This window comes from Maniola hyperantus, chromosome 12 (assembly GCF_902806685.2).
Source record: "Maniola hyperantus chromosome 12, iAphHyp1.2, whole genome shotgun sequence".
Classification (NCBI taxonomy): Eukaryota; Metazoa; Arthropoda; class Insecta; order Lepidoptera; family Nymphalidae; genus Maniola; species Maniola hyperantus.
Genome location: NC_048547.1, coordinates 12,429,185 through 12,450,915, shown reverse-complemented (window position 1 = coordinate 12,450,915; position 21,731 = coordinate 12,429,185). Strand labels below are relative to the sequence as shown.

At 38.3% G+C, this 21,731-nt stretch overlaps 1 protein-coding gene across 1 annotated transcript in view; it reads right to left on the bottom strand.

The window, feature by feature from the left end:
- The window catches only part of tok (tolkin), a 66,578-nt gene that overhangs the window by 2,904 nt on the left and 41,943 nt on the right, over nt 1-21,731 (bottom strand). The window contains exons 7-19 of the mRNA XM_069502349.1: nt 19,172-19,350; nt 12,250-12,480; nt 11,485-11,625; nt 7,096-7,299; nt 5,556-5,668; nt 4,949-5,097; nt 4,532-4,737; nt 4,054-4,229; nt 2,751-2,879; nt 1,973-2,199; nt 1,546-1,660; nt 1,206-1,386; nt 553-803 (exon numbers count right to left, since the gene is read on the bottom strand). Coding sequence (XP_069358450.1) covers nt 553-803; nt 1,206-1,386; nt 1,546-1,660; nt 1,973-2,199; nt 2,751-2,879; nt 4,054-4,229; nt 4,532-4,737; nt 4,949-5,097; nt 5,556-5,668; nt 7,096-7,299; nt 11,485-11,625; nt 12,250-12,480; nt 19,172-19,350 — 2,302 coding nt within the window. The remainder of the gene's footprint in view (nt 1-552; nt 804-1,205; nt 1,387-1,545; nt 1,661-1,972; nt 2,200-2,750; nt 2,880-4,053; nt 4,230-4,531; nt 4,738-4,948; nt 5,098-5,555; nt 5,669-7,095; nt 7,300-11,484; nt 11,626-12,249; nt 12,481-19,171; nt 19,351-21,731) is intronic.

The window sequence follows — 21,731 nt, the reverse complement described above, 5'->3', positions numbered from 1 at the left end:
AAGATGTCATCATCATCAACCAATAGACGTCCACTGCTGGACACAGGTCTCTTGTAGGGACTTCCACACGCCACGGTCTTGCGCCGCCTAGATCCAGCGGCTCCCTGCGACTCGTCTGATGTCGTAGGTCGAAATAAGATGTAAAGCTAACGAATATTTTTTGCTTTGTTTTTAACCGAAAGTACTTGCAGAACTATTAACTTACATAGTTAATTATTTTAAATTTCGTAAATAAAAGGTAGGTAGGTACGTAAATTTAAACACAGGTAAAAAAATTATAATTAACTATAAATCTATTAAGTAGGTAGGTAGCAACTGGCAATAAATTGGAAATAATAACATTAGGTGTGCTGTCTAGCTTAACGTTAGTCAGGTAAGGAATAGACAGGTAAGTTTACCTAAAATAAAAATGATTATATGAAAATGATTTCAGGTAAAAGCCTCAGTCTCAAAATACGTACACACCTTGCTAATCAATATTACAGAATCAATCATCAATATTATTTCTGTGCTATCAACGGGTCCCTTAGTAAAATTATTATCGAAACTTACCTTAGTCCCACAAAAACTGCCATAATCGCCAGCACTACCTTCCAAACCGCCAAAGACTTGCACATAATCATAACCGCAGTTGGTCTCAGGCTCCAACTCAAAGGTGAGGAAGGTAAGTCTGACGAACTGGCCGAGTGGCGCCACGATGCTCCAGTCGCAATTAGCCCGAGACTCGTACGAGTCGTGGCCGTAACGTGCATGAGAGTATAGGTGCTGCACCGTTTCTGAAGCTGCGAGGTAGCCACCGCAGGCTGAAAATAAAACGCTTAAAAAGCTTAAAAAAAATACTATACCTACCTACTTTATACTAATAAACACAGAAGTTCCTGGCTGTACTCAGCTTCTAATTTGTACTTATACATTACTTAAAAGTTCAACCTTTTGGAAATAAAAATTGCGTAAATAATGAGATCTGTATAATTTATACTTAGTTACCTACTATTTTTATTTTTAATCCGAGCATATTTTTTGTAGGACCTATCAATATTTAACACAATTTACTTTAATAAATCACAACAGATTTGAGATACGATTAATGAAAACATTGAATATAATATTATTATTGTGATCTGTCAGAGTAAACTAAACTTACCTATCAGTTGTTTACCAGTCAGTACCTGTTGAACGAAATACTTCACTTATGTGTAACTTACCTGTAGAATACGTAGCAAGGAATCCTTTTCTTTGTACTGACGCGTCAGACTTGAATACGACGTACATCTGATTCTGTGAAGCGACTACAGGATGAGGAAGTTTACTTCCACAAAACCTTCCTAATGTCTTTTCATCTGCAGATGCTCCGTCGTAAATAGTCACGTGGTCATATGTGCATTCCTGGTAAAAAAAATATCCATGAGTTTGGCATAATAAGGTACATTATAATAGCATAAGAATAAATCGTAAGCGTATCACAACTTCAAAGGTAAGTTAGAGACCAAACATTATTAACAGGTAAGTTTAAAATACTTATGACAGTTGTATGTTAAGCATTACCTGATGGGGCTCTAATTCAAAGACATTAAAGATTAACTTTATACGATGTCCTGGAGTAGTTGAGAATTGCCATACACAATCTTTTCTTGACGGGTAAGTGTCAGGGTAGTTTGGACTGAAAACAAGAGAAAATATATTGTACTTATTTAATATATTAAGACAAATCGCGTCGTAAAAAATACAGTACGATCTGTGTTTCCTACCAATTACAATCCGGGTATCTTTAAAACTATAGCGAATAAGCGTCTTCTAGGTAAACGCGTCCTATCTTTGACCACATCTTCACTTTCCATCGGCGATGATGGTAAAGCGTTTGTCTAAAAATAGTGAACTTAAAAAAATCTATATCTTCTAATTTGGTACTAATTTATTGTGATTCATTGAACTTACCTATCGTATAATCATTTAATTGATAAACCGCACTTACCTGAATATAGTGCCATGTGGGTGCGTAATATCATGTTTACAGCCTCCTTCTTTACAATCATGTTTATTGGGATGGAGTGTAAAGCCACTGTGGCAAGCGCACTCATATCCTCCCAAAGTGTTGTGACACTCGTGCTGGCATCCACCATTGTTGTCAGCGCACTCATCAACGTCTATGTAATATGCTGCTGCGAAACCAGAGTGGTGGACTGATGTGTCTGAAGTAAACTGAAATGAACATTAAAACGTGTGGCCTAGTTGTGACAACGGATATTATCAATCGATTGCGATTGTTAAGCAACGTTGACCCAAGTCAGTAACTGTATGAGTGACCGACTTTGGTGGTTCAAATTTGGCCTTTTCGTTGTTTTTATGCCTCGGAGCACGTCTCTTAGTGAGTTGTATACGGAAGGATCTGGGAACCCACCGTATTTTTATCCCAAAAGAACTCCTGCCATTGTGTGATCAATGGAAAGGAGTCACGACCCTCAGCAATGAGGAATACGACTATAAAGGAAGAAATACTGGTGGATACAGAAACTAGGAATGTTATAGGTAGGCTCTCTATGACGTAGATCTGTACTAAGAATTTTGAGAAATTCTACTAAAATTCTCAAAACCTAAAACGACGTTGACCAACAAGTTGCAGGAATCGGTTAATCAGCCTTTAAATATGTGTGCAAGACTTGCAAGGTGATGCAGTCCGATAATTTATTAAGTAAGTACAGAGGTTATGCATTGTTGGAAAGGTACATCATGCCTCCTTACATGAAACTTACCTGAACACGTAAAACAGATCCATCAGAGGTGACCGGCGGCGGTAATAGTGATCCACAAAATGCGCCGTGGCGTCGCAAAACATCAGCACCTAGTCTTGAATGGACTGTTACACTGTCATATTCACATTCCTAAAACAATCAAATGTAATCAATATGTAAACGATACATAGAGCTATATTGGACACCACGACTGTCTGAAAAAAAGTTTGTCTCATTTGTAATGGCTTGAGAATCTCTAAGAATCTAAGATGGAGGTTTATATTCATCATCATCATCATGATCAACCAATAGCTGGCTCACTACAGCATGGGTTTCCTCTTGGTATGAGAAGGGTTTGGTCATAGTCCATCACGCTGGCCAAGATCAGATTGAATGTTTTCAATCACCGTTAGCGTATGCGTAAGGTTTATATTAATACCTAATAATTGTTTATTTGTATTATTTTTATTCAACAGTCGTAAATATTTCAAATGGGTTCATTTTCTACATTTCTAGCTGCACATAATATGCCCGTTAAATAAAAAATATAGAAAAATAGTTTTTAATAAGAACAATAATTGATAGTCTTATTATAACTAATAGGTAGGTAATTACGTATGTTATGGGGGATCTATTTGTGGACGTAATAGTAGCAATAGACCTCCAGACTAATAACCTTGATATTCGGAAACTATAATTAAACTTAATTTGAAAAGTTTCAAGTACCTATACCCACAAATATTTAGTTTATTACATAACGCACGCGACCTAACATCATTGCGTGACGTGTCCGCTCACGACTGCTTCCGACTATAACACAAATTGCCTCTATGAGACCTTGCCCTAGAGATGGGGAACATACTAGTTATAACGTGACCTAATCAAGAGTTTAATGGGTCACGTATATTCGCTAACTTTGTTTGCTGGTAAACTGTATAAGTACCTACCTGATTCTCATCAGGATTATCTGTACTTCTACTTGAGTTTCATATAATATTGAGAGTGTAAAAATGGGTTTGTATACAAAAGTTAGGGTATATGAAAAATAAATGTATGAAATATATCTAGTCCCGCGTTGAGCTTTTCACAATTCCTAAATCTTACTCCGTTGTGGAGAACAGAAACGGCTTTTAATAATGCTTCCTCCATTATTAACGCTCAGTATTAACCAAGGACAAGGAAAAGGAAGACCAGTTTTGATGATCACATAAAGTAATAAAAACAATTAAAACATAGCTAGGCATAAAATGAAGTAAACGAAGAAGTCCTAAACGAATCAGTTCAAACGAATTTCCAACTTTTTGTCAGATAATTATTTTTTTACCTGATGATACATGTTATTGCTTCCTTCCAAGTCAAAGTGAGTAAAGTTAAGTGTGATCCTATGTTGCGGTGGTGCAACTATCTCCCAGAGACAGTTTTTGGATGGAGGATAAAGATCAGGGAACGACGGCGATGTGATTGTACCGTTTGAAGCGTATAAAACACCTCCACAAGCATCTGAAAGGAAAACAGCTTCATGAATATCTGCGATATCCATGGAGTTTACTTAATCACTGGTTTATTATAAGCATAATTAATAAGATATGCTGACGTATCAATCAAGACAGAGCCTAAATGAATAATGAATTTTAAGTTGGGTCTCTAACGGAAGCACTTGTTTAGAGCTGCGGAATTTTAAAAGACAGTGAGAAAATCTACAAAGAGCTTCACGCGGTCCAAAACTGTGAGTAGTAGTAGTCTAGTAGCTAGACAAAAATTTAAAAGTAATATCAACTCAATCAAGGTAAAAAGTAACTCACTCTCGCATTTCTTTCCGTCAGAGTGTAGTTCATATCCGATATCACAAGCACATTCATATCCTCCAAGAGTGTTGACACATGAGTGACTGCAACCATGGTCTATGGAAGCACACTCATCAAATTCCTTCATGAAAGTGGCTGAGAAACCCGCCTTTTGTACCGAACTATCTGACTCGAAGATCACTAGAAGTTTGTTGGATGTCGACCTAAAAGATATGCGGGAAATTGTTGAGACATTTATTAGATTAGATGTTTTTGTTTTTAATAAGTAAGTTTTAATTAATTTTTTCTAATTAATACAATCAATTAGAATTTGATTTTAGTTTGCTTATAATTTATAACAATTTTATAACAGGTAAGTTTGTTTAAACCAAAGTAATCGGACAGGTAAGTTTGGTTAAAAGTTTTATATCTTACCTAATATCTGGAGGTATTTTATGCCCACAAAACATCCCGATGAGGGGACTATCCAGAGAGTCTCCATCTCTCACTTTCACTTTGTCATAGTTACACGTGTCATGATTTTCTACTTCAAAAGAGTGGAAACGAAGAGCCACTTGGTAATCCTGCAAAACAAATAATGTAAGTGCCAGTTTTCATGTGATCTTTTTCTGTGTTCAGCTATTACGATAAGACATTCATTCTTGACTTGAATGTTGTCCCTTCACTGGAGAAATACAGCCTTGGAAGACTCCTCACTGGGTAGCGGAAGGTTTTAAGGCCTAAGACACGGGTCTGCCCGCGACATTCATATTTAATTTGGTTTTTCACAATTTGAACCAAATTAAATAATATGAATTTCGTGGGCAGACCGTGTCTTCCACCTTAAGCAAATTTCTTGAAGCCGCTAGATACAAGCGGTTCAAGACCATGCTCTGTGGAAATCTTTGCAAGAGAGATAAAATTTGTCATGACCACTATTGAACGTCTATTGGTTGATTTGAAGACGAAGATGACGTCATGGCAAGAGGAAGTAGCGTCACATAAAATGTGTAGTATAGTAAGTAAGGATAGAAATATTTACCAGTGGTACTGTAAGTTTCCAGATGCAGAGCTTGTTGGGTTGGTAATCGTCAGGATAGTTGGGTGATTCCAGATGACCACTGCTGTCCACTTCTATATCTCCTCCGCAAACAGCTGTATGCATAAAACTATGTTAAATCATTACTGATCCGTGAATCCATACGAAATCACGTATGCGGTCGGCATGAAAGTATTTCTTGAATAAGTTTATTATATTTTTTAGTTGCAAGGTAGACTTGCGCTTGACGACAGTCATTCTTTTAGGCCATAATCGGTCTAAATCGTAATAATACCTAGTAGATGACTATTCACTCTTGCCTTGAAGGTACTTAAATAATACGTGGCAGGAAACACGAGGAACTCAAGGAAATAATATGAAATTTGGTGCCAGGTACCCAGGTACATGAATGCAGGCAGATAAGTTGAAAAGGTTGCATTGGATTTAATGATCATGGAGAATCCAACGTACTGCAAGCCCATACTCGTTGGTTTATTGGATAAATGGTGCTGATAAAATGTGCAAGATTTTTAGCAAATTTTTTGCTTACGGCGCTATACGGCGTGTGTGTATAAAAAGTGCGATCACAAGTTCACAACTTTAACAGGGGAACTATAATAAATTATTGAGAATATCCCTGCTTTGTTAAAATCAAATTGTATTGGTATTCCTATTTCCATGACATACAAGATACGAAGCTTGTTATTAATGGATTCGCTGATAGAATTATGACGGTTATTGGATTTAATCTCGGAAACAGACTGAGATAATCCCAGCTTTGACTCGGTAATCAATTGCAACGCTTTACATTAGACAGGATTAATAGCAATTTGTCATTTTAGTAGCGAACCGTGTTGACTTGACACTAGCGTTTAATCGTGTTTTAGTCATTCTTATGGGAGATAATTTTGAAATATATTTATAGGTTTGCAAAGGTAGGTAGGCAAAGCATTTTTGTTTTGATCCGGCATGGAACTATAATATTAATTAATTAATTAATTTAAAAAGTACCCCGGATGGGTTCGAAACTAGTCAGGCTAACGTCGACTAAATCACGAGAGTAAAACTGGGTGTGTGATAAGTATAATTAATTATTATTCAATTTTTTATTCTATCTATTAAGCAAATAAAGTAATGGACATTCGCTGATCTGGCACGCGCTAAAGCTCTCTCTTTAAAAACAAAGATTTATTTAGAAAAGAGTCTTGCTTACTAACTCTTCGCATTACAGTGGTTTAATACTATATCGACAGCGGAAATTTCAAAATAATGTCGTAGGAGACATTTTGTCGTAAGTACGGTTGAATATAATCATTGGAAAGAGAATTTCATTTATCGATCTATTTTACTTTTTCTAATTGCTTTAATAGAATAAACCATTAGAATAATCATTTTTATAAAATAGTTTAAAAATTAACATAACTTACCTTTAAAATAATAATGTGAATCACCTGTCCCATTTTAACACTTTACATACCTGTGTGTCATATTTATTCATTACTTACATAATATAAAAGACAATAAAATAATATTTTTGATTTACCTTCATAATGTGCTCTAAATCCTCTATGAGGTTTAGTCTTCGGTCCTGGTTGGTACACAACGGTCAGTCTCGAGCCAGTGGAGCGCATTATGGGACCCTTGCCGGACCCACAGATTCTGCCCAGCACTGGGTCGTTGGGCATGTAGCCATCCCACACTTCGACCCACTCCGAGCGACAACCATCGGACTTGTGGATATCGATTTCTGCAAGAAATAAAAAAAAAACGATTAAAATCTATTCTTTTACCAACTAAGAGCTAGCGCGCACTACGGTGCGGTGAGTTGCGGTGCGTTTTAAAATCCGCAAATTTTAATTTTATCTATCTATCAAAATCCGGTGCGGAATTAATTCCGCAGTGCGTGCACTTCTACTCGTATGTAGTCCTAAACTCACAGATTTTGCGGAAAAAGACGTAGGAAAACCTACAGAAATTTACCGTAGTGCGCGTTAGCTCTAACAATCTAATACGAGTAAAGCTTAAAAACGCATTTTCGTTGCGCAGCGTATGTATGTATGTATATACTTTATTGCACCTCAAAAACACAAATGACAGATTACAAAAAGAAATCTTAAAAATAAGGTACAAAAAGGCGATCTTATCGCTAAATAGGGATCTCTTCCAGACAACCTTAACGCATGCGTTTGGACCTACGAGTTACGGTCTACTTATTAAGTATTATGACTTAAGAGTTATGACCACTTCCCAATATGACCGTAATGGGATAAATACCACAGGTCAAACACAACTACTCATAAATCAAGTAAGCGTCAACGATACGTTATAACCGGCTATCGGAAAACCCAATTTATTTTGGACCTTTTTTTCTCCACCATTTCTTTCTTACAGGGCCATTGCATCAAGCAACATTTGTAGGAGAAGACAAACTGATTTAGTATTTTTTTTTAATAGCAGCTCTATTTTTCGTGATCATTTGAATAGCTAATTGCGATCATCGAAATAGAGACACCGCACATGCATGAGGTATGAGTTACAAGATTCACAAAAGCCGCTAGAACCAGCTAGAATCGACACTAGAAATCCAAATCTAAATAATATATCAAAGTGACTGACTGACTGATCTATCAACGCACAGCTCAAACTACTAGACGATAGACGAATCGGGCTGAAATTTGGCATGCAATAAATTTCACTAAGGATATTCACAGAGTACAGTGTTTCTAACTTTGTAATTTCATTTCTGTATTTTTCATGAGATTCTGGTCTACCTATACGAGTAGGTGAGTTTATTGTCATCCTCCAGGGCAAACAGATGTGAATTGAATCTAACAACTAATGGGTTTACGTACGTCGTCGCTTTAATGAATTTATTACTGAATGCGGAACCCATACAACCCGAGGCGTACAGTCCGCATCGATAAATCTTTATAAAATAAGCTTTACTCATACAAAAAAATAACATTCTGAAAATATCTAAATTAAGTACAGTATTCTTTTAATTTAATCTTTTGTAGATAAGTATAGCTACATCAGTACCTACTCTTATATTATTCAGTAAGTACCCTTATTATAAATGCAAAAGTGTGTTTGTTTGTTGGTTTGTTGATTTGTTGTCCTTCAATCACGTTGCAACGGTGCAACGGATTGACATGATTTTTTGCATGTGTCGGAAAATCAAAGAGTTCCCTCGGGATTTTAAAAAAACCTAATACCACGCGAATGAAGTCGTGGGCATCAGCTAGTCGTATAATAAGTATTAATCTGGTGATGATCTGTTCTAAACTTCTATTGTACTAAAACTAATCACCTCTACAAACATAAGGGCACAAAAGTGCTTTGTAAGTCCATTTGAAGATGAAACTCGAATGAGCAACGTCATCAAATCGAAGCGTTTGTTCGGGGGACGCAATTTCGGACAAAGGGCCAACCTGAGGCTCCCAAATCGGGCTGTTATGTGCTGAATGTTTATACTGAACATCAGTACCCATATTATAAATGCGAAAGTGTGTTTGTTTGTTGGTTTGTCCTTCAATCACTTCGCAACGGAGCAACCGATTGACGTCATTTTTGCATGGGTATAGATAAAGACCTGGAGAGTGACATAGGCTACTTTTTATCCCAGAAAATAAAAGTCGCGGGCATCAGCTAATTTCCTATAATATTTTTATATGCCATTGTATCCCCGTTCAGTGAGATACATAATAATAGATTCAGGAATATTTGCAAAATATTACAAGGTACTAATACCTACTTATTTATATTATAATTTATAATTATTATACCTATTAAAACTACCTGCCCCGGCGAACATCGTACCGCCTAACAGTCGATTCAATTTTTTTTAAATTTTTCTCTTAGTAAGAACCATCCCCGTACCACGGTAATATTAATAACATTACCGTGGCCGTACTTCAAGGAATATTATGAAAAAAGAATTAGCGAAATCGTTGCAGCTGTTTTCGAGATTTGCAATCAGCAACACATTTTGCGATTCATTTTTATATATAGATTTTTATATGAAACGCTGTTAAATATTATTGGGAGTGTTATGATTTTTGAGCAAATTGAATCAACCGTCAAATGCGGTTGTATTCAATTAGTACATGAATTAATGAATTTTAGATTAATTGGATGCGTGATGTTTAACCAAAATTCATGGTCTATCGAATGAAACCAATTAATGGCTGTCGTTAATTTATTGCCAGCATTTATTGATGTTTTCGTGAGGAAATCTTCATGTAGGTATGAAAGTTCTCCAAAATGTTCTTAAAAGTATGTAAAGTCTGCCAAACCTCACCGCGGTGCTCAGAATGGTAGCAACTATGGCCGAACCAAGCCCCTCTGATTCTGTACTGAGCCGGCGATGGGTTGATCATGATGATGACGATGACTCAACCCAAAATAAGTAACTGACTTGCACCTCTTATCAGAAAATTCAGATTTTGCTTATATTTTACAATCTGAGTCTTACAGATTAACTTGTAATAATGTGGGTAGGCCACATTATTAAGAAAAGATTTTCTAAACTTCTATCTGACCGAAACCGGGCGGTTAGCTAGTTAGATATTACCTACTAGCTGATGCCCGCGACTTTAAAAATCCCGTGGGAACTATTTGATTTTTCGGGATAAAAAGTAGCCTATGGCACTCTCCAGGTCTTTAACTATATCCATGCAAAAATCACGTCAATCGGTTGCTCCGTTGCGAAGTGATTGAAGGACAAACCAACAAACAAACACATTTTCGCATTTATGATATGGGTACTGATGTTCAGTATAAACATTCAGCACATAACAGCCCGATTTGGGAGCCTCAGGTTGGCCCTTTGTCCGAAATTGCGTCCCCCGAACAAACACTTCGATGTAATGACGTTGCTCATTCGAGTTTCATCTTCAAATGGACTTACAAAGCGCTTTTGTGCCCTTATGTTTGTAGAGGTGATTAGTTTTAGTACAATAGAAGTTTAGAACAGATCATCACCAGATTAATACTTATTATACGACTAGCTGATGCCCACGGCTTCGTTCGCGTGGTATTAGGTTTTTAAAAAATCCCGAGGGAACTCTTTGATTTTCCGACACATGCAAAAAATCACGTCAATCCGTTGCACCTTTGCGACGTGTTTGAAGGACAAACCAGCAAACCAACAAACAAACACACTTTCGCATTTGTAATAAGGGTACTGATACGGTACTAGAGGAGGGGTTATTTCCTACAGGCTGCAACAGAGAATGTTTTAAACGAAAAATCCAATAATATTTTGCAAAACCCACCCAGGACTTGAGCCCGGCACTTCATAATCCACTAGAGTATAGTGAATAGACCAACGGGGGAGAGCTACTCACCACTTATCATGGCCTCTCCAACTTCGCGATTATGGATATGGGCCGAATCGCGAGAGGTCGTCCGATCCGGTAGGTATTTGTTCTTGGCGTAAGTATTACCAATACTGCGGCACTTTCTCGACTCCCTCTCGATTCGCTCTCTACATCTTCGGGGACTAGATATCACTTTGAGATCCCGAACTTACTCGGTTTGGAATTTTGTAATTTCAAAATTTCTGGTCTGGGGTGGGTGGCTAGTTACCACCCTACGCGCAAAGCCAAGCGATTTAGTGTTCCAGCACGATGCCGTGTAGAAACCAAAGGAGTGTGGGCTTTATAAAAACTGCCATACCCCTTCCAGGTCAACCCGCTTAGACTGCATCATCACTTACCACTAGGTGAGATTTCAGTCATGGGCTAACTTGTATCTGAACTCCGAGCATCTTCTGCTATGGTGCGCAAATTCCCGTAGTTGGTTATCGGTGCTGCCAGGTAGGTCACCTGATCGCTCCAAGTCTCTGCCATGGCAAATTCCCGCAGTTGGTTGTAGTTCTCTACTGGGAAGAAGTCCGTCCTAAGTGAGACCAATAGGAGAGTCAACTTACCAGTAATGTTGAGGACAACGCGTTCCCCATGTGTTGCCACGATGCGCCACTCGCAGCGCTCCTGCGTCGCGGGCTGAGCCTCTGAGCCCCAGCCCGGCGAGTTGAACCAGCCCGCATTGCCCAGGAATGTCTTTCCACATTCTGTACACGAAATAGTAGAATCAAAGTTATAGACTAAGAGCCAGCGCGTGGCAGACCTTCGTTGTTTTATAAAAGCTGAAAGTTTATCTGCGTATTGTCCCCAAAACATGGAGGAACGTTTGTTTGGATCATGGTGCCTTTGGGAGATAGCAGGTAACAAAGGTGTAAAAAATCTTACGTTAAAGTATAGTCTATTTTTTATATTTTCTTTGGAATAGTAGGTACCTACTCAAAATTACGTCATGCATTGCCAGACACACCCCCGTATTCACAATCATTACTATGAGGTCTCACAGTGCGCTTGAACGCACAGTGTGTGGTTCCACCAATCAGATTATTTTGTCGCGTCAATTTTCGATAATCTGATTTGTGGAACCCACACTATGATTGTGAATACGGGTGTTAGTATCATGGCAATCCCCCAGCCAGATCCCTTAAAGTTTAAAAGTTTAAGGGTGTTTAGCAGGGGGTTGCCACGGCACTAAGTGTCTGGCATTATGTGATTTGTCGCGAGCATCATCCAGTTAGGTATAAAGGCACACGCTAGTCTCTAGCTATAGGACGAAGAATTATTACGAAGCAGACTGGAAAATCTCTTGATTTTAAGTTAAAAGTTGAACTTACTCGCACACTTATAAAGTAAGTTAGTCTGCGCGATATCACTGGCGCTCAATCTCACTCTCTGCCCGATCTCCGGCCTCTTCTTCCCGTGCACTTCTAGCGGCAGGATGGTGTCTAGGTAGGTGCCTTTACTGAAGGTGTTTCTCGCGTAGTGCATTATGGAGTCGTAGTCATAGGTCTGACCGAGGGAGTTGACTTCTTCGTCCGTGAGTTTGTTGAAGTTGTATTCTTGACCTGGAATTAAATTTAGCGATTAGGGTTTTTTTTGGTCAAATCCAAGAACTCCTCGGAGGACTAATCTAAATATATAAAATGAAAAGGTGACTGAATGACTGACGGACTGACTGACTGATCTATTAATGCACAGCTCAAACTAATGGATGGATCGGGCTGAAATTTGGCATGCGGATAGTTATTATGACGTAGGCATCCGCTAAGAAAGGATTTTCAATATATGAGTCAATTTGGGAAATGCCCCTCTTAAGGGTGGTAAAATAGGGGGGAAAAGTTTCTATAGAAATGTTTTAAATATTGTTATTTTAACTTGAAATTTGAAACGTAGGTACTTTCTAGGGGGGAGAAACCAGAACCAGAAATTTTACGCGGACGAAGTCGCGGGCAACTGCTAGTTTTATATATATAGATGGAGGTATGTAACAAAGTGGATATTAAACTCGTTCAGAACTTATACGTTGTTCTTCAGAGGGCGGATTGACGGGAATTAATTCCCAAGTTTATAATCCTCTTTGGAAACTTCCAACGGACTGTAATTGATAACAAATTCTCTTTGCCGTCATATCGGGTTATTACAGGCCGGCTTTAGTACCTAGTTATTTGGATTTTTGTTCAGTTCTCTCATTTATATTTACATCCGTTATGGGTTTGGGGTTCGATCCCGGGCACGCACCTATAAACTTTGCGGACATGTTAAGTGCGTTTGCTTGCTTTAAAGGTTATGAAAACATGTCTAAGAGTTTTCCATAACGTTCCTAAAGGTACATGCGAAGTCTGCCAATCTGCACTGCACCACTCTGCACTTGACCAACGTGGTGGATTATAAGCCCGTCTTATTCTGAAAGGAAAGCCGTGCTAGCTAAGTAGCACGAGCTGACGGTGGATTAAGATAATAATGATAATGACGATGATAGTCTTAATAGATACATAGATTACAAATTATTTTATTGAAGTTTTTTTATTCAGATTGTTTTAACCCTTTACTGCAATCTCACCTGCTGGTAAGAAATGATGCAGTCTAAGATGGAAGCAGGTTAACCTAGAAGGGGTATGGCGGTTTTTATTAAACCCATACCCCTTTGGTTACACGGCATCATACCGGAACGCTAGCCACGCCGAAGCCTTTCATCAAACCAGACCAGAGGAAATTTAGAAATTATAAAGTTCCAAATTTGTGCTCTGCTGCGGGTTGCGAAGCTGAAGTGGCAATGGGCAGGGCACATAGTTCGTACAACCGATAGACGTTGGGGTCCCAAGGTGCTGGAATGGCGACCTCGCACCGGAAGACGCAGCGTTGGAAGACCCCCCACTAGGTGGACGGACGACATCAGACGAGTCGCAGGGAGCCGCTGGATCCAGGCGGCGCAAGACCATGGCGTGAGGAAGTCCCTACAGAAGAAATGTCCAGCAGTGGAGGTCTATTGGTAGATGATGATGATGATGAAATTTGTGCTGCCGGGAATCGAACTGCCACCACAGCGCCAGGCTGGTCGTCAAAGCTGTTGGAAACGGCCAAAGTGGGACTCCGAAATTTAATAACTCGAGTCCTTACAAATTCAAATTGAAGTAGGGATTTAAATTGGTAATAATAACCTTATAGTTCCTTATCTCGGCAATTAAACCATTTAGTTGTCAGAGAATTGTGAACTTTAACAATTTAGTTATAAAGTTTAATTTTGACGTTATATAAAGTGGTTTAACAAAGACGAAATACTGATTGTCTAGCCTAGATTCTAGAACATTGGCGGATGCAGACATTTCAGTAATCTAAATGTTATGTTATGTATACTAACTAATACACGGTGAAATTTTAGTGGTTGTCTTCCCGCGGCAGTACGAAATGCCCTCAGTAGTATTATCGAAATTTTGAGTTAAACTTAAAAAATAAAAATGTTTTTGTTTTGAAATAATTAAAAAAAACCGACAACTCGAAAGTGTGAGAAACAATAGTAACGCCCTAGACGTAACGTGAATAGTAGGTAGGTACATCCACTCGAACCGCGCTGCCAATAAAGTGAAAAAGTTTAGAGCAAAATAAGCTCTCGCGCACTGTGATACTATTGGTTCGAGGTCTCATTGGATTTTTGTTTTTCTCGATTGTAAATTTGTCATTTTTGACTCTAATAATTTTTTATATTTATAAATCGATAGTAATACCACGACAAAATCATTTCGCTCCGGGAAAACAACCATCAAAATTTCAGCGTGTATAAAACGAAAATCTGACTGACTGACTGACAGACTGACTGATCGATCAACGCACAGCTCAAACCACTTGCTGGATCGGGCTGTTTGGCATGCCGATAGCTATTATGACGTAGACATCCGCTAGGAAATAATTTTTGAAAATTCAACCCTTATAAAGGTAAAATAGGTCGTCATCTACCACCGGAAAAACATATTCTTTGACCCTCTGCATCATAATCCGCATCGCTAAGGGTTGTGACTTGTGGCCCCTTTCATTAATCAAATAAGGATCATCAATAAATTACAGTAAAACGCAAAAGGCAAAAAAGAAAGCCATTCATAGTACCGACCTACAAAAGTCTCCGACCACCATGTAGGAAAAAAAAGGAAGGAACACATTAAAAAAAATCAAATAAGGATAGAGGTTTGCTTGACAATCTTTATTTGATTGCGCAACCCCAATTTTACATCGAAACACGATTGAAAGTCGTGCGGACTAGGTATTAAAAATGAGTCGTAAAGATTGGTTCAATGGGTTCAATAAACAGGAACTTATAACTTCCTTCCTGATACCCGCGACTCTGATTGCCTCAGACTTGCCGTGACCTCCTCAGTGTGACAGAGGGTTCAAAAAGCAGCACGGTACCTCTTTTGTAAGAGAGGCACTAAGATGCAACATTTTCCAAAGTACAAGACCACTAGGTCAATAACTATTCATTCCAAATTAACATTTTTTAAACAACAAATGATCATCCCATCACCAGATGTCAGGACAGCTTTTGGCAATTATTTTTACATTAAACTTTGAATTTGTCATTTTATAATCGTCATTATGAACCGATAGACGTCCACTGAACATAGGTCGCTTGTAGGGACTTCCACACACCACGATCTTGCGCCGCCTGAATTTAGTGAAAAGTGAATAGTTACACCGTTTTTGAAAGTGTTTGAAAAATGAAACTTTAATAGAATATTCATCAATAGTCAAATGTCATTAATATTCATCAGTAGATATTCAATGCAAACAACCAAGAAAATTTCAGTGCAATAACTAGTTAGCTATGTCAGATATTTTTCCATCAGATTCAGGACTTTATATATTGCAGCTTTATTTTAATAAAAACAATAAGTTTCTTACAATACAATAATTATATTATGAATCTATCAAAAGCTGTATGTCTTCTTTTATCCGTGACACTCGATGTCTTCAGACTAGCCTCGTGACGCGACGTGACCTCCTCAATGTGACGGCGGGTCACACGGACGCGTAACATTAGGTAATGGGTCAAAGAAACTGTGTCAGGGCGGAGCTAATCTATTAATGGACATTGGACGTACAGTTCACTTATTAAGTTCACACTTCGTCATAATCTATCAACTGTTACCTTCACTAATAATTCTACTGGTAAAAAAGTTGTAGACAGAAGGACAGAACGTAATATTAGTTATGGTATTCCATGGTAGGGTCAGTTTTGGCGCGCGCATCAAGTATTTTTAAAAAAATAATTTAAAAAAACCGGCCAAGTGCGAGTCAGGTTCGCGCAACGAGGGTTCCATACTACAGTCGTATTTTTGCGACATTTTGCACGATAAATCAAAAACTATGATGCACAAAAATAAATAAATCTGTTTTAGAATGTACAGGTGAAGACCTTTCATATGATACCCCACTTGATATGGTTATCTTACTTCGAAAATTAAAAATACTAATTATCTGTTCATGACCACAATTAAATTTTTTTTGTATGATGTAACCACAAATTCACGGTTTTCAGATTTTTCCCCGAATTTCTGCTATAGGTAAGACTATCTACCTGCCAAATTTCATGATTCTAGGTCAACTGGAAGTACCCTGTAGGTTTCTTGACAGACCGACAGACTGACAGACAAACAGACAGACAACAAAGTGATCCTATAAGGGTTCCGTTTTTCCTTTTGAGGTACGGAACCCTAAAAATAGGTAATTATTTCTGCCGACTGCCTCTTGAAATTAGGATATTACTTATGAGTTATAACTTATTATAACTTAGATTGATTATAATTTTTAATTAGGTAGATCTTACCTACCATAAAATTCTGCTTAGTCTGAATGGAATCTTAGGTAGGTAAGACGTTAAAATTAAAAAATAATAATTAAACTTTCCCAAAAGTTTTTCGTAGCGACTAGCGTGTATATACGATGGGTTCCCAAAGAGCCACACTCAAATGTGTCACAGTGTGACTCGTTGGGAATTCACCCACACCACACACCCTATTCATATTTTCAAAACAGTACAAACAAAAAGTACCTACTTCATTTTGTTAAATTAAAAAAAAATACGATTGCATATTATTTAAAACAATAAAACTTTCCTATATTCCATATTTAAAATGTTTATGGTAATTAAAACATAGTATCTAAAGTCCGGTACAAGGAAGCGGGACGCCCCGCACACCCGCACGCAACACGCGTTTGCCCGCACCGGTTTGCGCGGGGGCTGTGCGGGGCGTTCCCATCTCGATTACCATCTTGATCTGTCGCGTACCTACTGTACCTATAGAGATAGGGTTCAGAAAATAGACTGTAAGTATAGAGGGAGTATACTGTATAGAAGTGTGAACACATAGTAGGTACACAGAGATTGTCGTGAAGCTATGACTTATGAGACGCACGTAGCACTCGGAGTCCAGGTCAAGAGACGCGTCACGCGCGAGGGTCTCTATTCAGATTATGATCCCGAGCAGGAGGGCGCCGTTTTATGTTACTTTTTATTTTCTTATAGAGCAAGTCTACACCCGTATGACTGAAGCCACAGTAAGTACACAGAGATCGTCGTGAGGCTATGAGACGCACGTAGCACTCGAAGTCCAGGTCAAGAGGCGCGTCACGCGCGAGGGTCTTTATTCAGATTATGATCCCGAGCAGGAGGGCGTCATTTTATGTTACTTTTTATTTTCTTATACGACGGGTCTACATCGACCCGAGTCGAACCCGTTTATTATATTATATCGAGTCGAAATATAATAAATATATAAGTATAAAAATCGCCTAATTTTTATACAACAATATGTCGTTAAACCACGAAATATGCTTAAAATAATTAATTAATGATGATGATTTACGTTAATTGCGTTCAAGATATACATAATGTGGACTCGCCCTTACGCTTAGCCTTGAGCCAATATTTGTGGGAAGTCTTCAGCCATTTCAGGCTCAGGGCCTAAGTGCTTTGTATAAGAATCCTTTTTATGTAAATACGACCCTGTGTTATACAAGTTATTAATTTAAAAAAATGCAAGGTTGTGCCTTTAAAAAGATATTAACTTTCTTTGTGAGCAAAATTGAGAGCTGAAATCAGTTTCTTTCCGGCTTTTCAGATAAGAATCTTCTTTACGAACCAGTTGGTGGGGCGAAGCTTATTTTCAATACAGTTGTTAAATATGGCGTACTTTCAGAGGCTATAATAATTATTATGATGCGAAAATTAAATCTTTCGCATAGGCATCTTTCTTTTACGCGGTCATGACTTTCTTTAACGAGCTCGATCATTACTTTTGCAGTTTAGTTTTAAATTTATAAGTCAATTTAAAACGTTTAGTAGCAAGGAGTTTTCATACATATAATAAAATCGGATAGATTTTAAATACGAGGAAAAATTAACGAGTCTATCCTTATAATCAATTCTTAAAATTCTTCTAAATAAATGGTTGTTTATTTTATTTAATTACCAGTTTTAATTTAATTATTTTCACATCATCAACATATTTTGTCAAAAATCAAATAGCCTGTATACGCGTACGACCGTTGCCTAGTTTTGTTGTGAAAAAATATGTCTAGTTGCAAAAACGTGCCATTTTCTTAAAATGGGTGGACGATGCCGAACTTGCCGCAGAACTTACCAGTCATAATATTGTCCCGTATGATTTGCACGTGTCGGTCCCTGTAGGGCCGCGTGATCTCGTGCCAGAACCCGACCACATGGTCATGCTCGTGGACAACATGCCGAACTTGTCGCAGAACTTACCAGTCATAATATTGTCCCGTATGAATTGCACATGTCGGTCCCTGTCGGGCCGCGTGTGCTCGTGCCAGAACCCGACCACATGGTCATGCTCGTGGACAACATGCCGAACTTGTCGCAGAACTTACCAGTCATAATATTGTCCCGTATGATTTGCACGTGTCGGTCCCTGTCGGGCCGCGTGTGCTCGTGCCAGAACCCGACCACATGGTCATGCTCGTGGACAACATGCCGAACTTGTCGCAGAACTTACCAGTCATAATATTGTCCCGTATGATTTGCACGTGTCGGTCCCTGTCGGGCCGCGTGTGCTCGTGCCAGAACCCGACCACATGGTCATGCTCGTGGACAACATGCCGAACTTGTCGCAGAACTTACCAGTCATAATATTGTCCCGTATGATTTGCACGTGTCGGTCCCTGTCGGGCCGCGTGTGCTCGTGCCAGAACCCGACCTCATGGTCATGCTCGTGGACAACATGCCGAACTTGTCACAGAACTTACCAGTCATAATATTGTCCCGTATGATTTGCACGTGTCGGTCCCTGTCGGGCCGCGTGTGCTCGTGCCAGAACCCGACCACATGGCCCAGCTCGTGGACGACAATGCCGAACTTGTCGCAGTTCTTGCCGATGGAGATAGCTTGGGCACCTCCACCGCGTTTGCCGACAAAAGAGCAGCACCTAGAGCAAAAAAACAATCAAGTGTGATTCGGACTCGTACACGAAGGGTTCCGTACAGGAAATATCTAACACTTTTAATTTTTTTTTGTGATGTAATGTAACCACAAATTCACGGGTTTTATTTATTTTTTCTCTTACTTGTGCTACTGCCAAATTTCATAATCCTAGCTGAGCGGGCAGTGCTCTATAGGGTTTGATTCCTTTGACATGTCTTGACAGACAGACATATTTACAGACAGCGAAGTGTTATGTGCGTTATCACTTGTTTTAACGATAAAGGAAAGAAAACATCGTGAAGAAAGAAGAGGAGGCCAATGCTCAGTAGTGAGCTGGCGATGGGTTGATGATGATGATGATAATGATGACACAAAATGTTTCTAAATAAACTAAGAATTGATCGCAAATATTATTCGGAGAAATAACATAGTGTCCAGTTACTACACTAATGAACGAAGGTAGTAGGTAGGTACCCCTGTAATTTGATGATCAAATTCTGTCAAGCAAAGCTGTAATTTGCTAATTTGTGTGACAAATTGGCTGAAATTGGCCCAAATTTACTGATTTTTGTCCGTTCCTGGCAGCTGAATCATTTAATTTTTAAGGACATTACCTACTTGAACAGACAGGAATCTTTTTATTTTAAAACGAACATTCATAGGTAATTGATACAGTACAAATCATCAAGAATTCTTTATACAAAAATTCAAGCTGTTTGAGATTTTACTATTTAATACCAGATATATAGATTATACTATAGGTAGATATAGTTACGCATTATACGAAATAGAATTTGTAGAATACATTTATAACAAGTAATACTTAGTTAAATATTACAAATCACGACTAGGTGCCTATGGTAATACTACCCTGCTTATACGTACCTACCCTGATATTTTAATCTTTTCAAAAAAAATAGAACCAGTGTCACTACAGATAATTAATATGAATTCTAACGATACCTACTTACTAAACACATCCAAATCTGTTCAAGCATTTAGAAGTTATGGCTAAATAAAGAAACTCACATACACACACATATTAATCCTGAAAACATTAGATTGTCTTGTGGGAGGCTTCAGCCGTAGCTGGTAACCACCCTACCGGCAAAGCCGTCCCGCCAAACGATTTAGCGTTTCGGTACGATGCTGTGTAGAAACCAAAGGGTATTGTTTTAATAAAAACTGCCATACCCCGTCCAGGTTAGCCTGCATCCATCTTTATTTTTTATTTTTATAAAAGAATATTCGCCATGTTAAATGACTAATATTCCCCTTTCCTCTCCAATTAAGCGTCAGGCTTGTGCTAGGAATAGGTACGACAATAGTGCAACGGGCGGGGTTTGAACCGTCGACCTTACGGTTTTCAGTCCACTCCTATACTGGTTGAGCTATTGAGGCTCTTAGATTGCATCATCACTTACCATCACTTACCACCATTGCAGTCAAGGGCTAATCTGTATCAGAATAATAATAAAAACACTACTTTTTCGGGCAGTGGTGTAAAAACTACTTCAATTACAGAAATTCGTTGCGAGTCGACACTCGATATCCTTTTGATCTCAGTATCTTATAAAATGGTAAGTATATCTGTTTGTCGAATATTAAATAAATATGAGAAAGGTAGAGAAAGATATTGAATAGCGGGAAAATGTAAGATCAAAGCAAAAGAAACGATAACAGAGAACATAATAAAACCGTCATAACATCTTAACCTGGAAACGTCATACAAAATGTTCCTCCAATTATACTCCGCGTAGGTACTCCGCACAATGCATTAAGAAATGCGAATAAAGGTATGACTATTTTATATTTATACATTAACTTAGTCACTACCTATACTATAAATGCGAAAGTGTGTTTGTTTGTTGGTTTGTTGGTTTCTCCTTCAATCACGTCGCAACGGAGCAACGGATCAACGTGATTTTTTGCATGGGTACAGTTAAAGACCTGGAGAGTGACATAGGCAACTTTTTATCCCGGAATATAATATATTGAATAGCGGGAAAAAGCAAAAGGAACGATAACAGAGAACATGATAAAACCGTCATAACATCTTAACCTGGAAACGTCATACAAAATGTTCCTCCAATTATACTCCGCGTAGGTACTCCGCACAATGCATTAAGAAATGCGAATAAAGGTATGACTATTTTATATTTATATTTTTAAAATGAGTGGATTTTATATTAATTACAAGCACAGATTAATTTCTAGTTCACAAGTCTATTAATTTTACTTGTACCTAGGTAAGTATTTTTAAATGTAAATTTTTTTTCGTTCTATCAGCTATTGTTCATTTTATTTGCCCGCTAACTGGTACGCGTGGTAGGTTTTTAAAAATCCCATGGGAACTATTTAATTTTTTGGGATAAAAAGTAACCT